This window comes from Dreissena polymorpha, chromosome 12 (genome assembly GCF_020536995.1).
Source record: "Dreissena polymorpha isolate Duluth1 chromosome 12, UMN_Dpol_1.0, whole genome shotgun sequence".
Classification (NCBI taxonomy): domain Eukaryota; kingdom Metazoa; phylum Mollusca; class Bivalvia; order Myida; family Dreissenidae; genus Dreissena; species Dreissena polymorpha.
Window position 1 is genome coordinate 41,864,152 of NC_068366.1, and position 18,214 is coordinate 41,882,365.

At 35.7% G+C, this 18,214-nt stretch overlaps 1 protein-coding gene across 7 annotated transcripts in view; it reads right to left on the reverse strand.

Moving 5' to 3' along the window:
- Positions 1-18,214, reverse strand: part of LOC127854190 (oxysterol-binding protein-related protein 8-like) — a 157,023-nt gene that overhangs the window by 66,077 nt on the left and 72,732 nt on the right. For 6 of the 7 annotated variants that reach the window (XM_052389203.1, XM_052389206.1, XM_052389204.1 and 3 more), the window contains one exon: positions 3,978-4,070. In XM_052389203.1, the coding sequence (XP_052245163.1) occupies positions 3,978-4,070 (93 nt within the window). Of the gene's footprint in view, positions 1-3,977; positions 4,071-10,106; positions 10,594-18,214 lie in introns of those variants that run through there. The other variant, XM_052389208.1, reaches the window with a different exon arrangement.

Sequence of the window (18,214 nt, forward strand, 5' to 3'; positions counted from 1 at the left end):
CCTCACACTACTTTGAGGGGAGGGGTCCGCAGCCCTTAAGAGGGGGAATTTTCGCGGCGTTTCCCTTTTGGGGGGATTTTTTTACTTACTCTCTCATTATTTCATTTGTACATGTTTGCACTATATTCATTGCATTTTTCATAATTTAGTATGTTTGAAAAGATTAAATTAAAATAGAATTGAGATATAATAACATGAGACACATCTTTCTAAGGAAAAAACAAAAAAAAAAACAAGATGTGTTTGTGAAACACAATGTCCCCCTATATGATGTTTGACCTTGAAGGATGGCCTTGACCTTGTGAAGGATGACCTTGACCTTGACCTTTCACCACTCAAAATGTGCAGCTCTATGAGATACAAATGAATGCAAAATATCAAGTTGCTATCTTCAATATTGCAAAAGTATTCATAAAATAAGCGATTTGGGCCACATATATTTGACCTCTGACCTTGAAGGATGACCTTGACCTTTCACCACTCAAAATGTGCAGCTCCGTGAGATGCACATGCATGCCAAATATCAAGTTGCTATCTTCAATATTGCAAAAGTATTTATAAAATAAGCGATTTGGGCCATATATATTTGACCTCTGACCTTGAAGGATGACCTTGACCTTGACCTTTCACCACTCAAAATGTGCAGCTTCATGAGATACACATGCATGCCAAATATCAAGTTGCTATCTTCAATATTGCAAAAGTATTCATAAAATGAGTGATTTTGGCCACATATATTTGACCTCTGACCTTGAAGGATGACCTTGACCTTGATCTTTCACCACTCAAAATGTGCAGCTTCATGAGATACACATGCATGCCAAATATGAAGTTGCTATCTTCAATATAGCAAAAGTTATTGCAAAATGTTAAAGTTGGCGCAAACAGACCAACAGACCAACAGACCAAAAGACAGGGCAAAAACAATATGTCCCCCACTACTATAGTGGGGGACATAAAAAAAAATCATAAAATGAGTGATTTTGGCCACATATATTTGACCTCTGACCTTGAAGGATGACCTTGACCTTGATCTTTCACCACTCAAAATGTGCAGCTTCATGAGATACACATGCATGCCAAATATGAAGTTGCTATCTTCAATATAGCAAAAGTTATTGCAAAATGTTAAAGTTGGCGCAAACAGACCAACAGACCAACAGACAGGGCAAAAACAATATGTCCCCCACTACTATAGTGAGGGACATAAAAAAAAATTTTTTTTTTTTTTTTTTAGGGGGAATTTTTCCCCCCAAAAGGGGAAAAAAGTATACTTTTCTGGTGGGGGACTGCCGCTGAAATTCGGCGGCAGATTTGATAGATTGAGGGCTCTGTATCCTTCGATTCGGTTTATATTCATGTATTTGCGGATGACAACACAGCATGGCAATACTTAGGACCCATATTATAGGCTATACTATACCTGTTTTTATAGCCCCCTGCAATAAATGAGCTCAAAACTTATAACGCTGTCCGTTTATAAAGCTGTTGCGTGGCTTGGACCCTGTCATCCGCGTTATATTGGAGTTACAGTGTAATTTACATATTTATCACTGCAGTGAAAACATTGTTTATGCGTCAATTCCTTCTTTAAACAGCAAACTTTAATTTGAAGACAACCACAATGGCCCTGTATTGCTCACCTTTGTCAAATTGCTTCTGTTACATTTTAAATGCAGCAATTCAACCAAATAATTTCTGGCTGAACTGAACTGAGATTAAGTTTAAGAAAGACATTTTTACTGCGATTTTTTTCTTTACTATTATCTGGTTACCTAGTTTGTTAACCTCACCTGACTCAAATTCGTACTTTGCCTAGATATTGTCAAATACAAAATCTGACCAATACACTGGCTTAACTAGAGTGGTAACAAGGTTTGTCTGTCTAACCCCCCGTTCTCATAATGCTGCGACTTTACGACGATCATCTTGATCAATCCACGATCTGAAAAAGGTTTGGATCGGGGCAGATCGAGGCCTATCGGAGTCTAAATCGAGCAACTTGGCAAATTATGGTCTTCATTTCGACTTTTTTCTTCTTGTTTCTTGTTGGCCACGATCCCGCTACGCTTGTTTTGAGCATGTTCAAAATAAGCGTGGGGAGAGCGTAGAGCTCTCAGATCATGAAGACTCTACCGCAATCATACTGCGCTAATAAAGACTCCACTACATTTCTCCTGCGATTTGTCACAATCGGCCACATTTTGGGCCACGCTTTTATCATAGTACAAGCGGCGTCTATGTGTGAACGGGGGGTAAAATATTAAAACACTCTCATAACCATGCCTGACTCATCAAACAGCTCACCTGAGAACAATATATTAATTAGAATCTAGCATTTATATACATCAAACTCTTAGAATGGACATTATTTGGGTAATTTTCCCTAAGAAAAGTGTACACTTATATCCTTTATATGTGTTCTTTCCTGTCTGTACTTACTGTATACTGTGAAACCATTATTAAACGTTAGGCATTAATTTTCATAAATTTCGTCAGTCGACCGATCGGCGAATTTAAGATCCTAACGAACAATCATGCTCTATGTTTGAACAAAAACAAACACCAAGTTGATCAATATTTTAAAATTACCGTAGACATGAGGCATTAAATTCCAACATAATCCATGCACACATTCACTGCTGTTTCGTAATCAAGATTAATCCGGTTTTGAAACAAAGTGATGTAGATTACACAAGGTACTTAACTGACACGTTACACTTCTTTAAAACGCGTGTGCAGTACAGCTGTATCGAATGCGTTGACTTCGTTTAAATAGAATGGTAATGAATTAGCGCTAATTGTTTATAACTTTATTACCCATTAGGTGCATTGTGTTTTTCAGGGGTTTTGCATATTAGCCATCACGCAGCGAATGCCGATGAAAGACAATAAACCAAATGAAAAGATGACGATGTGTGATCAACATGCGTATTTATCACAAATTAATAAAGAATATTTTAATTGCTGTTTGTTGTTTGATTGTTTGCGTTTAACCACACTTATTACTATTTTATCTATTTTATATGTATCAATTTATTTATTTTTAAATTATTGACATTGATTTATATACCGGTAGTTTACTTTTTAAGAACAAACACACACATAGAGTTTATAATTTTAAGGTTGATATCAGAATAAAAAAGCATTTTATTTGAAAAAAAACAAACACTTTACAATCTGGAACCTCTTTCGTATAACACAAACAGTTTTTAAACGGTATTGACAGCATTTTAATAAAAATCATACCAACTAGAACACATACCATAGAAAATAAACAAAAGTGACTAGTTTGATTTGCTATTTGATAGAATAAGACTAATTGGCAATTGGCTTCGTTGTTACAAACACTCGTTAACGGTTATTCGATCCCACTTGTCCGCTAATAATAACAATGAACGTGTGAAGGGCATACATTAAGAGGGTCCATTACTGTCCCTTGATAACAAAAGACTAGTTAATTGACATGTGACAAACAGGCCCACCTCCTGCAGTGATTCTCAAGTGTGTTCCCGCATTCATACCACGATTTTTCGCAACTGCGATTGATCGCGAATATGTATTACACACAAATCGGATATTGACTGACGCATTTTTTTTAAATTCAAAATCAGAAATCGGCGAATTTAAGTGCTGACGAAATCGTCATTTTTATAAAAATGACGAAATTTTGTGCTGTCGAAAATAAATGGTTTCACAGTAATAGGCTCTTTTCCATAAATTGTTCTATTACGCATTAAATTTGGTCATTTAACCCTTTCATATCTCACACTAAATACAATTTATTAACAATATCAATTAAATTACTTGAGTGAGATCATCATTTCACATTGAGCAAACAAATTGTATTGGCATTAATTCAAGTAAGGTTGACCAAAGAAATAATTATAACAATTGATCAGATACATTCTAGATAATACCCACTTAGACAATTTATTTCAACCTTGAAATTTAAAATAAATTCGCTACGATGGTACCTTGAGTGATTCCCGTTTGGTGACTTTGTTCGCAGGCAGGAGGGAGTTGACAGATGTCTTGTCTGCAGCGGGTGAAAACAGCTTGGACTCCGACTGAAAAAAGTACAATCTGTAGTTCAATGCATACAGGAAGTCCAGGTCATTGCGATTGTACACATTGACATATGGTATTAAAATGAGCAAAAGCTGGAATGAACTGCTGATACAATATTACATTCGATTCGGTTCAAGGTAAACTTGTGGAATCAAAGTGAGGAAACAGGGTTTGCTACAATCTTTTTAGAATCTCTAGTGTTTTTTGTTTTTTTATTTGACATTTTTTTTTTACAATTTTTACATTTAAAAGAAAATTGACTCTTCTCTGCTTTGCAACAGTTAAGATCATCATAAAACTGGAAAGAAGTTTTCAGTTTAAAAGAACAAGAAGATCTAAACTGAGGAAACATTTCAGGTGCTATAGTATTGAATCATACATGCGATAAATTTTCAAACTGATTCCGGGACATTGAGCTCAATTTTCCAGGATATTTGCCGATTTTCTGGGACATGTATACATATCGCAATATATATGCATTTCGAAAGCCTACAGTATCCGAAATACACTAGACACTATTAACGTCAAATTAAACATTACTACTTCCGTTACTAGATACATGTAACATGCCACATGTTTTTAGTGTTAGAAAAAGCACCAAATCGCTTTTGTGTACAAGTCGCATTATCTGCAGGAAGAAACACTAAGAGTTATAAGTATAATTTTCTGGGATACATTTAGAGTTTCCGATTCTAGGCGCAGTTAAGCCTTAGATAAGGTACATGTAATACAGTATATATGGATTTTGTAAAATCCAGGACATTTGACAGATTTCGGGGACTGCGGGGCACGGTCTTCATTTCCGGGACAATCCTGGACAATCCAGGATGTATGGCATGTATGATTGAATGTTAATCAGGCCTTGAAAAAAAAAATCCAGAGCCACTCGCCCTGCAAGGGGAGTAGGCCTGACAATCCACTCGCCTTCACTTTAATCTTCTCGACCTGAATTTTAAAAAAAATCTATATTTATCGAAATGTTCAACCAGAAACTTTTTCTTAACTTTAACTATCATCTGACTTTGTCTCATTGTTATAAACAAACATCTATCAGTCAATACTATACAGTAACAAGAGCTGTCAGAGGACAGCGCGCTCGACTATTCGATTGCTTGACAGTATAAGGAAAGCCATGACAGGGAAATAGTTCATATTCAATAATTTATTAAACGATCTTTCAAAAATAAAAAAAGGAAAAATAAAAATATAATTATTTATTTTATTTTTTGGGGGAGTGGGGGGGGGGGTTGAGAAGGGGGTATAATGTGGGGTGTGGTCATTTATTAGACGATCTTTCAAAAATAAAAAAAGGAAAAAAAACATATTTTTTTTGGGGGGGGGGAGGGGGGGGGGGAGGGGGGGGAGGGGGGTTGAGAGGGGGGTATAATGTGGGGTGTGGTCATTTATTAGATGATCTTTCAAAAATAAAAAAAGGAAAAAAAAAATTTGGGGGGTGGGGGGGGGGGGGGGGTTGGGATTCTGGGTTTGGGTGTGGGGTATTGTTTGGGTAGAATCCAATGTGGTATTCAGGTAAGTGTTGTTTTGTCAAAGTATCAATAAAATCTGATCATAAATAAAGAAGTAATAGCAATTTAAGCAAAATGTTCAATTATCTAAGTATTAAAGGGGCCATAATTCTGTCAAAATGCTTAATACAGTTGTCTGCTCTTGTTTATAGGTTGGGGTCATGTTGGTAAACAAGTATGCAAAATATGAAAGCAATATGTCAAGGGACATAGGAAATATTTGGGGTAGTACGCAAACTTTAACATACATGTAGATTTATCAATAATATGCATATTCTAAGTATAAAAGGGACAATAATTATGTCAAATTGCTTGATACAGTGATCTGCTCTTGTTTATAGGTTGGGGTCATGTTGGTAAACAAGTATGCAAAATATAAAAGCAATATGTCAAAGGACATAAAAAAATATTTGGGGTAGTACGCAAACTTTAACATAGATTTATCAATAATATGCATAATCTAAGTATAAAAGGGGCAATTACTCTGTCATAATGCTCGATACAGTTGTCTGCTCTTGTTTATAGGTTGGGGTCATGATGGTTAACAAGTATGCAAAATATGAAAGCAATATGTCAAGGGACATTGAAAATATTTGAGGTAGTACGCAAACTTTAACATTTGCACCATACGCCAACGGACACGGGAAGGGGAACGGCAACGCCGGGGTGAGTAGGATAGCTCCACTATATATATATTTCATATATAATAGTCGAGCTAAAAATGCTGTCATGAGTTAAGATTTTTTTCCTCCAAAAATTGATTAAAATTATAGTCTCGACTTATGAGATCATTCATTAATTGTTTTTAATAAAAATCTAGGAAGATCGATCCTCGCGTACTGATTGTTAAAGTTGTTGTTGTCATGAAAACTCATGGATTTACAACACAAACCGTCGTATTTCAAATAATGAGAATTAAAATAGTCACATTTTCAACTTCACTTATGCTTTGATAATTAAATCAAAAGTTTAATGTAAGCTAGTGTTCTTTTTTTTACTGAAATAGCAAACAAAGAGTAATGGCATCAGTTCAAGTCTTGCGAAAATTTGCACTCAAGCCTCTTCCTGTCTGAAGCCATAAACACTTTTCTCGCCGACAAAAGTTGCTTCCTTTGTCTCGCAATCAATCTGCTGAACCAATCATTTGTTTGTTACTTATTGGCAATCGTCCAATTAAGTAAAAGCATGTGCATAGCTCCGCCTTTCGTTGCAGAGAATGGAAGCAGGAGTTAAACGGTTAATTGAGCAAGTGTTTTACCAAGTTGAATATTTGCCGTAATTAAACGGTCTAAGCATTAAAATTGCGAATACATTTATCTAGGATTTTCAGAGAAATACTGAAAAGTTGTGATTTACAAACTTCCTGACATCTAAGAAACAAGTGCAGCCAATTTTAAGAATTATTTTTACTGTGCCCGTGACGTCACTTTAATTGTCAAAAATAGTTTGCACTTTGTATCGATGTGTCAGAGGTTCTGGAACTGTATTTACATTTTAAACCAAAAAAACAGCACTTGCCCAGTTGGTAAAGTATTTAACAAACTTTACTCTCCCGAGCGTCAATTTCTCTGGTAAACTCTAGCGGGCAAGTCTCGTGCCAACAACATTGTTCTGTCCCAAACAGATTTGGTCAAGTACCAATATTTGAATCAAATAAGGCAAATTGTGGGATCGAATAACAGACATCTATTTGTGTTTTTCAACTTCTTACTCATTGATATACATTTTTTCATAAGCAGATAAATGTCAAGAATCTGTAAGAAAATAATAAACATTTGTTTTCTAAAATTAAATACGATTATTACACAATACACTCTTAAACAATATGAAAAGCTCAACAATAAAATGACTGACTCAACTTAACACTTATAGTATGATACTATGGATTCACTGGCTTGTGTTCGTGTATTTTTATAAGAAAGGGACTTATTATTTCAAGCAAATTAATGTTTTAATTAAATTTGCACTGCCTCCCATGCATGCAACAGCAAAATTATTGCTTAATAAGTAAACACGAACACTGCTTTAGCCAGCAATTTTTTTTATATCTGGCATCCGATTAAGATGTTAAACTGCTGGTCTTGTTGGCTCTTCTGATCTTCTGATCTTCTGATCAATATAGAAAACACGAACTGCCTTCTTCATCAACTTGTAATCAACCCAACAATCAAGAGGCATCATGTACAGAAGAACAACAGTCTCAATGATTTGCTTCAAATGATATTAGGATGATAACAAGGCAGGCAGAATACGAAATGTACAACCGATTCATATAGAAAATGCCATTGAATTGAAATGAATAGCACATATTTGCATTATGCATTTGAAAATAATTCTAAATGTATTGGTCCAAATGAATGAACAGCTGTTAATAAAACAATTATGACCATTCTACTTGTAAGTGTATTCAGAAAATGTAAAAATCAGTTAAATATTTGACTAATAATCAATCCTTGCCTACATAGTATGCCAAAAGACAGTTTCATAAAATTTGGTGAAGATCTCTTAAAAACTTGGTAAGAGAAAATGGCTGAAGGGTCTAAATTAAGGTTACTCAAGGGCTAAAATTTCAATTCAAATATTTCAAGAGCTATAACTCACTAATTATAAAGGCCATTTGGCCTATACACTGCAACGCCGATATATCGCAGTTGGTGGGGTCCGAACATCGCGAGCGCGATATATCCGGCACGCGATATAACTCCAGAAATGTCTAACATAATTTTATTGCGGTTCATTTGTCAAATTTCCCAAATGTTTTCATTTTATATACCGCGCTGCTACATATATGTATGGTAATCATTGCAAACCAATTCTACAATACACATTTTCATAACTACATACATATCTGTATTTATCATAAAAACCAAAATGTAAAATATATTTTTTATTTTCATTTATGATCGCTTGCGAATCAGCTAAAAAGAAGAATTCTTGCCGTAAAAAAGTATAAAATATAATTGTGCACAGATTCGAATTTACCTTTATAAATAGTCCTAATGTAAGAACTGAAACAGCGTAAGGGTAACAATACAGCGTGTTTAAATTATATTTTATTATGAGGAAATATCAATGCCATATAATTCGCTAGATACCGCAGTACTTTAGTTGAAATTTAAAACAAAACTTTTAATGGAAATCAAATGATCTCAATGTTGTACCCGCTACTCAATTTTTATTTACAAATAAATACACCCACACCAATTTTTTGTGCACTTTTTATCAGGACAAAGAAATTCATGACCACTACCAAAATTTAAAGATTTATATACAAGTAAACTGCCATTATTACCTTTGCAATGACACTAATTGGTTTTAAGCGTTAACAAAAGGGCCTGAAAGGCCCAAAGTCGCTCACCTGAGATAACAAGATATTATTGGGACCAAGTTTCACAAAGATCAGAAAATAAATGTGGCCTCTAGAGTGTTAACAAGGTTTAACTATAGCCATATAAGGAAAAATGCCCCGCCCCCTGGCAGCCATGTTTTGCAACCAACCGGCATCATTTTTGAACTCGTCCAAGATATTATCGGGATGAATCTTCTGACCAAGTTTCATGAAGATTGAACAGTAAATGTGGCCTCTAGAGTGTTAACAAGATTTTACTAAAGCCATATACAGCCATATAAGGAAAAATGCCCCGCCCCTTGGCAGCCATGTTTTTCAAGCAAACGTAACCATTTTCGAACTCATCCAAGATATCATTAAAACCAATCTTCTGACCAAATTTCATGAAGATCTGGAAATAAATGTGGCCTCTACAGTGTTAACAACATTTTACTATAGCCTTATATAGCCATATACGGGAAAATGCCCCGCCCCTTGGTGGCCATGTTATTCAAGCAAACCTAACCATTTTCAAACTCATCCAAGTATCATTATACCAAATCTTCTGACCATATTTCATCAAGATTGGACAATAAATGTGGCCTCTAGAGTGTTAACAAGGTTTTACTACAGCCATATAAGGAAAAATGCCCCGCCCCCTGGCAGCCATGTTTTTTTTAGTCTTGAGATTGTGGCTGTACTTCATGGTTGATGAGGTCCTTTCCCCGCCAGAGGCTACATTATGTGTGGACCTGGATTGTGCCCCAGGACTTCTCCCTAAAAACCTTACTAGACTCAATGACGTTTGGGCAAATTTAGAATTATAGCTTCAATTTTCATCTATTTTGTTGTAACAAAAAGACTCCACTTCTCCGGTATGGTGAACGGTCCAAACAAACTCACACGCTACAGGGAACGGCTATTGAACCAAGGTCGCCTAGGTGAGATTTAGCGAGTGTACCAACCACTGCGCTAGCCGGACAGCCAATATTCAGACTAGCAAACAATGTTGCTTTAATTACAGACAATCATAAATGCCCCTACCTCAGAAAATGTGCTGTCCCTTTTTTACAACTTTACTGAAATTCATGACGTCATTATGATGAGAAAGTTGTTATTTTTTAGGCATGTTTCATCTAGATATTTACATGTATATTAAAAAAAGAACAGTTCATACTTACATGTGATTTGATAAGTTCTTTTATTCTCTTAGTCATGTTGTAGTTTTATTTGAAAATTGCTGAAGCAAAATCGGCAAAAGCTATATATCTTTAAGAAACTTTAATGTCATCATCTCCATTCATACAAACTATTGTCACATAGTGAAAAAACATACAAAACAACCATTTTTTATTTACTTAGCCATCCAAACTGAGTAACAATTATCCAAAGTTATAACCATATTTTTATTAAAATTTTTAGCTGTGTGTTTTAGTGCTCTTATGCTGTAACTATATATCAGTGTTACAGAGATACATCTGTTTTCTTGCAATCCTTGCTATTAAAATCATGATTGTCAACTTAAAGCTCTTCCCAAATGAAGCAAAACAAACATTGTGATAAGTCCTTTATAATTTCACAGTATTGTTTGATTTTAACTTCCATTTGTGTAAGTTACCACTTTATATAAAATCACTCACAATCTATCTAAATCACTTGCAAACTGACTTGATGTATAGGATTCAGAAATGAACAATGCATAATATAAATAGGAAAATAAATGGCGTAATAACATCCTTGTTTGACTTCATTCAATAACTAAATTTGAAGTTATTCATCTAGTTTTAAACATAATTGCCTTCTTATCATCACATTTATAGAGGAAATGAAAGCTAGCTTCTGGGTATAACACAAGAGCAACAATCAGTATATTCATCAATAAGATCTAGATCATTTGTTCTAAATTGATGTGAGGAGAATCCATTTCAGCTGTTTTTTATCATTAAGGAATAACTCCATCACATAATCAATAGCTCAGAATTGATCTGATGTTATGCCTAGGCAAAAACACCTATAATTCTTGGATTAATTTTGTGAAAAAGTGGATTTTCTCCACTTATTAAAACCTATCATAATGGTGGGTTAAATATGGAAAACCCATAGCATAATTTTTCACATGCTATATTAAGCATGATACGCAGCCCTTGTTATGCCTATGTGAACAGCTGTATATGATCACAAGTAAAAGAGAAGACATGAAACTTTTTCCATCTCGGCACTAACCATGTATAAGATTTATCCTGTTTTATTTTAAATTATGTCTTTAACAAAGTGTTTTGTTGGATTAAATGATATTTCATTAGAAAATAAAATTGCAGATGACCGAACATAAGTGTGTATTAGAGGAGTGCAATCTTGCTATTTATATAGAGAAATGCCTTATATTAAAGGTTATGAGTAAATAAATTTAAAGGCAAAATTGAGTACTTAATAGCCATAATTATGTTTTCTTAAATTTAATACACATTTATTACTGTTACTATCATTTTGTATTGACAAAACATTTCGCAGGAACTTCACATGTACATATTGTTAAAGGTAAAACATGTTCAGCGGCGCGAAGGCATACATACTTACGGTTAGATAGTGGTCACATGCAGTACTGCAAGATATCAACTAGTTTATGCGACCATGCTTCATTAGGTCAATGTTTGCAACAGACGCAGGATAAAGGACTCTACTTTCACTGTGATCCACTAGTAAAAGATAAGACTCTAAGGTCACTGTGCTCCAAACGTTAACGGGAAAATTTGTGCTCACTATGATCCACAAATCAAAGAAGTCTCCATTGTCTACTGTGCTCCATGAGTCAAACAAGAAATTTTTTTTTTTTTTTTTTTTTTATTATTCAATATCATACATACCATGTAAACATGTTTATGATCATACAACATAGTGATTGTACAAAGCAATAAAGTTCAGACATGTTATACAAGATATGCTTATATATATATTTTTTAGAGAGAAAAGAAAAGAACAACAGAGGAACAGTTATGAAATATGATGAGTTGTATAAAGTTGTATATTCACAATGATCTTGTCAGATTGAAAAAATAAAAAAATAAACATAACTATTTAAGAGAGATAAACTAACATTATAGTGAAATGTATTTAAGTAGACAAAACATTATGAGAATTGAATCCGATTCCAAACAAGAAACATGTCCAAGATATATAAATGCCCCTCAGTGCCTCATTCATTGACCCCACAATATACATTACACCACATGACCCCACAATATACATTACACCACATGACCCCACAATATACATTACACCACATGACCCCACAATATACATTACACCACATGAAATTGTGATGGGTTGTATCTCACATCATTCATTTACCCCACAATATACATTACACCACATGAAATTGTGATGGGTTGTATCTCACAACATTAATTGACCCCACAATATACAATACACCACAGGGGACAAAAATATTTCTAAACTGCACTCGTCCTGCAGGACAAGTGCATTAAAATTTTCACTCGTCCTGTAAACACGTGCACTTGTCCTTCAAATATGTGTGTCAAAGATTGCAAAGGGCTGATATACAGTGATTTTTTTACCTGCTAGTCCTGAGTCCTGGGCTCACAAAAACCTCTGGGGATTCAAAGTTTCGAACTATATGAGTCCCAAAAATGCATTGAAATCTCTCAAAAAATAATATTGTTTAATATTTGGACTCATTCTTTCAATTCGGGGACTCATAGATTTGCAAGTTATCGAATCCCAGGACTCAGATGAGAAAATTTGTAAAAATATCACTGGATATATCTAATAAAGTTTCCTATATCACTGCTAAAATGCTGATTACTCAGTTATTCATGCCAGCTGATCACAAAAGACCTGTTAAAGCAGTGAAATGCGTTACTTTCTTTATGAGGAACACAAAATAAATAAATGAAGACACATTTGTGTTTTCCTTTTTTCTAATACTCGCGTGCTTTCCATTTCGGACGTTTGAAAATCGCTCCAGTCCCCTTTAAAGAACACTCATATGTCAGATATTTTTTAGATGATTTTTCAGACTGCTTTAAAACCGTACTTGGCGGTTAAATCATTCTTTAAAATCATTGGCGTCGCTCTGGATAGCGGCGACTAGTATGTAATGCATTTGTTTTCGCTTATGGGAGTAGCAGTTATTGTACGGATCAATGTATATATTTTTGTTTTAAGAATATCTTGCATTGTGGTGATTTTTTGTGTAAACTAGTGTAAATAAGTACTGCATTTGTGCATATTATATTTATTACAACATTTATTGCCAATAATGCAAAGTTTATTCTTTTAATTAATAGCTAAACACAGGGACTGGGCACTAATAAAAGATCACAGGGACTGGGCAAATACGCGAACCGGTGAAACTTTAAATAAATAGTCAACATTTTTGGCTGAAACTTGCAACAGTCGCCGTGGTGTAGTGTATGAGGTGTCCGCCTAGCGATCGGGAGTTGGTGGGTTCGATTCCCAGGCGGGGGACATTTTTTTTTTATATTATTTATTTTATTTATATATTTATATATATTATATTTTAAATGGAATTTAAAAATACTGCGTTTTAATGCGACCTAAATACAACGTTGCACATTTTTATTAAAATTAATGGATGCGGCGTGGTGACGTTAAATAAAATTTCTTACATCTCTAAAATACCTTATAAAAATGCATGTGTTTTTATATTAACAAGTAAATGCAAACGACACATATATTGTGCATGTATTTTTGTTGTTATTAATGGTTGTCTATCATAGGCCCTAAGTACTATCTCTACCATATATAGAGCGCGAAGCGCGACACGCATTCTTGATTGTAACAATGAGTTGTGATAAAGGAAGCAGACGCTTATCAAGGAGGAGCTGTGTACCAGCAACCCGTTTCCCTACAGTCAATCACTCCTAGGACTTTTTTTTAAGAACCACATATAGAGCGCGAAGCGCGACACGTATTACTATCCAGGTGATATGACTCTTTGGTATGGACTTTTTAGGTGACACTATCAATGCGCATTTTGTGAGATGAAGCAGATTTTTAAAAACCTACACAGTTCTGTTCCATTTATGAAAATTGCACACGGATGTCAGTAAAAAAAGGAAACCAATGTTAATAAAATGAACTATGAAATATTTGGGGGTTACAACAAAAAATCATAGATAATGGTTATTTGGGGGTTATAACACAACATCATAGATTATGGTTATTTGGGGGTTATAACACAAAATCATAGATACTGGTTATACCAGTATCTTTTTCTATTTTGATTAAAATAATCGGCCAAAATATTAATATTTACAGTAGAAAAAAAATCGTTCCATGTTACTTCATTAAGTGCTTTTTACACTGACATTTCCGACGCCCTTTGATGCTTTTAAATTGCATCAATACTTATCTTGTAACTTACATTAAATGCAGTCGGATGGTTCCCTGTCAACCTGGACGCCCAAAGTTTACACCAAAAAGCCAATATTTACTCGGGACGCAGTCTCGCATAACAACGCGCTGTAAGAAATTACAATTACAATTTCCGGATTATTCGCGTTCTACTTTCGGAATAGATATGCTTTAAGAAAATGATTTTATTAACTGAAAAAGAGTCTTACTGGTCAGAAAATACATATTTTAACATCAGCTTTTTTTCGCTCGTCATGTAGGACTAAAGCTTTAGGGAAAGACACTCGTCCTGTCAAGATTTCACTCGTCAATACGAGCGGACGAGTGGAATTTTTGTCCCCTGCACCACATGAAATTGTGATGGGTTGTATCGCACATCATTCATTGACCCCACAATATACATTACACCACATGAAATTATGATGGGTTGTATCTCACATCATTCATTGACCCCACAATATACATTACACCACATGAAATTATGATGGGTTGTATCTCACATCATTCATTGACCCAACAATATACATAACACCACATGAAATTGTGATGGGTTGTATCTCACAAGTAAACTCACCGGAGTATGTATTCACACAAGTCATTCATTTATTAGTGTTATAAGAAATATGTGACAATAAACTTAAATTTGGTTGAGTTACATAGCGCATATTATCGCAAAACCCTGTTCTGTGAAATTAAATGGCAATAATTGCAAAGGATTAAGCAGATTATTGAATGTTGCTTCCATTTGTATGCGCATTAAAATTATCGATATGTTCATTTTAGAAAGTTTGTTGATAATAATCTTAAAACTGGGCAAGTAAGAAACCGGAAACCATCAATGAGCCATTGATTGAGAAATTCAAGGGCCATTACTCCAAAGTGCCTGGTGAGATATGGCTGGTGATCACACTTGGTCTCCATTTAATGAAAATAAACATTTGAAGAAAGTTTGTTGACAATCAAATGAAAACTGGTTGAGTAAGAAAGCAGAAACCAAAAAGTGTGCACAGGCAGACAGACAGCCAATGTAGAAAAAGTGTGCCTTAATTCTGAGGCATAAAAGACTCTGTATTCAGTGCTATCCACAAGTCATGAATAATCTGCATTGAACCAAAAATGACAGAAAGGACTCTTTGTTTACAGTGTTATGCAAGACGAAAGGATGACTATGTGTTCAATATGATTAACGAGTCCTAGAAAGTCCTATCTTTAAACAAGTCAAAGACAAGAATATCAATGAAACTGATGTATGCTCTCTCATCATGCCATCAGGCAACATATGGTTTAATTGTGCGGAAACTAATTATTATTCCAGGGGCAATAACTGTATTAAACTCACTAGCGTGAAAAGAAATGACAACATGACTTTTCCACCTGTAACAAGGGCTGTTTGTAAAACATGCATGCCCCCCATATGGGCTGTCCGTCGTAGTGGCAGCCATTGTGTGAATACGTTTTTTGTCACTGTGACCTTGACCTTTGACCTAGTGACCTGAATATCAATAGGGGTCATCTGTGAGTCACGATCAATGTACCTATGAAGTGTCATGATCCTAGGCAAAAGCGTTCTTGAGTTATCATCCGAAAATCATTTTACTATTTCGGGTCACCGTGACCTTGACCTTTGACCTTGTGACCTCAAAATCAATAGGGGTCATCTGCGAGTCATGATCAATCTACCTGTGAAGTTTCATGATCCTAGGCATATGCATCTTGAGTTATCATCCAAAAACCATTTTACTATTTCGGGTCACCGTGACCTTGACCTTTGACCTAGTGACCTCAAAATCAATAGGGGTCATCTGCGAGTCATGCTCAATCTACCCATGAAGTTTCATGATCCTAGGCGTATGCATTCTTGAGTTATCATCCGGAAACCATTTTACTATTTCAGGTCACCGTGACCTTGACCTTTAACCTAGTGACCTCAAAATCAATAGGGGTCCTCTGCGAGTCATGATCAATCTACCCATGAAGTTTCATGATCCTAGGCGTATGCGTTCTTGAGTTATCATTCAAAAACCATTTTACTATTTCGGGTCACCTTGACCTTGACCTTTGACCTAGTGACCTCAAAATCAATAGGGGTCATCATGATCCTAGGCCCAAGCGTTCTTGAGTTATCGTCTGACAACCACCTGGTGGACGGACCGACAGACTGACAGACCGACATACCGACATACCGACAGACATGAGCAAAGCAATATACCCCCTCTTCTTCGAAGGGGGGCATAATAATGCAGCTTATAAAATTTCATCTAATTTTGATGTTACATTTTGATAATCTGACATAGAAACGGAACCATTTATTTCTATTGTTTTTATTAATTATCAAAGGGTAATAAATGCCTTAAACATTATTGAATCAGAACATTATTATGCCCTGCAAAAATGTCAACAATTAAAGTAAATTGCAGATCAAATTCAGATCATTAGATCCTGAGATAACATGTTTAAGGAAAAAATAATGAAAGAATGACATATCAAATAAATAGCAAAAGCTCTCTAAGAAAGGATTTTTGGAAAGGAACCACAGTCCACCCTATAGTGATATTGCACAGTCCACCCTATAGTGATATTGCATAGTCCACCCTATAGTGATACTGCATAGTCCACCCTATAGTGATACTACACAGTCCACCCCATAGTGATACTGCACAGTCATCCCCACAGTAATACTACACAGTCCACCCAATAGTGATACTGCACAGTCCACCCCATAGTGATACTGCATAGTCCACCCTATAGTGATACTACAAAGTCCACCCTATAGTGATGCTGCACAATCCAACTTATAGTGATGCTGTACAGTCCACCCTATAAAGATACTGTACAGTCCACCCTATAGTGATACTGCACAGTCCACCCTATAGTAATACTGCACAGCCCACTCTATAGTGATACTGCACAATCCACCATATAGTGATGCTGCATAGTCCACCCTATAGTGATGCTGCACAGTCCACCCTATAGTGATTCTGCACAGTCCACCCTATAGTGATGCTGCACAGTCCACCCTATAGTGATATTGCACAGTCCACCCTATAGTGATACTGCCCAGTCCACCCTATAGTGATACTGCACAGTCCATTCTATAGTGATGCTGCATAGTCCACCCTATAGTGATGCTGCACAGTCCACCCTATAGTGATGCTGCACAGTCCACCCTATAGTGATGCTGCACAGTCCACCCTATAGTGATATTGCACAGTCCACCCTATAGTGATATTGCATAGTCCACCCTATAGTGATACTGCCCAGTCCACCCTATAGTGATACTGCATAGTCCACCCTATAGTGATACTGCACAGTCCACCCTATAGTGATACTGCATAGTCCACCCTATAGTGATGCTGCACAGTCCACACTATAGTGATTCTGCACAGTCCACCCTATAGTGATGCTGCACAGTCCACCCTATAGTGATATTGCACAGTCCACCCTATAGTGATACTGCCCAGTCCACCCTATAGTGATATTGCACAGTCCATCCTATAGTGATACTGCACAGTCCACCCTATAGTGATACTGCACAGTCCACCCTATAGTGATACTGCACAGTCACCTGTTGCAATGTACTTTCTTAAACAAAAACACAATAGAAACTGTGATAAAGAAAAGATTAAGCTATTTCTTGATTACTAGGCAATCTTGCCAGTGGCAACCTTGTTAATTTGCAGATTGAGAACTGACACATTCCACATCAAATTAGCCATGAACATAAAATTCATGTATACATTCATGGTCACAAGCATGGAGACCATAATGATTTTCACTCAATTAATGAGCCATGTTTGATTACTTTGTCAAAACTGTGTACAAGAGGGCCAAGATGGCCCTAGTTCGCTCACCTGAGAGGAGTCGGTTCATTCAATCTTTACCAAACTTCAAA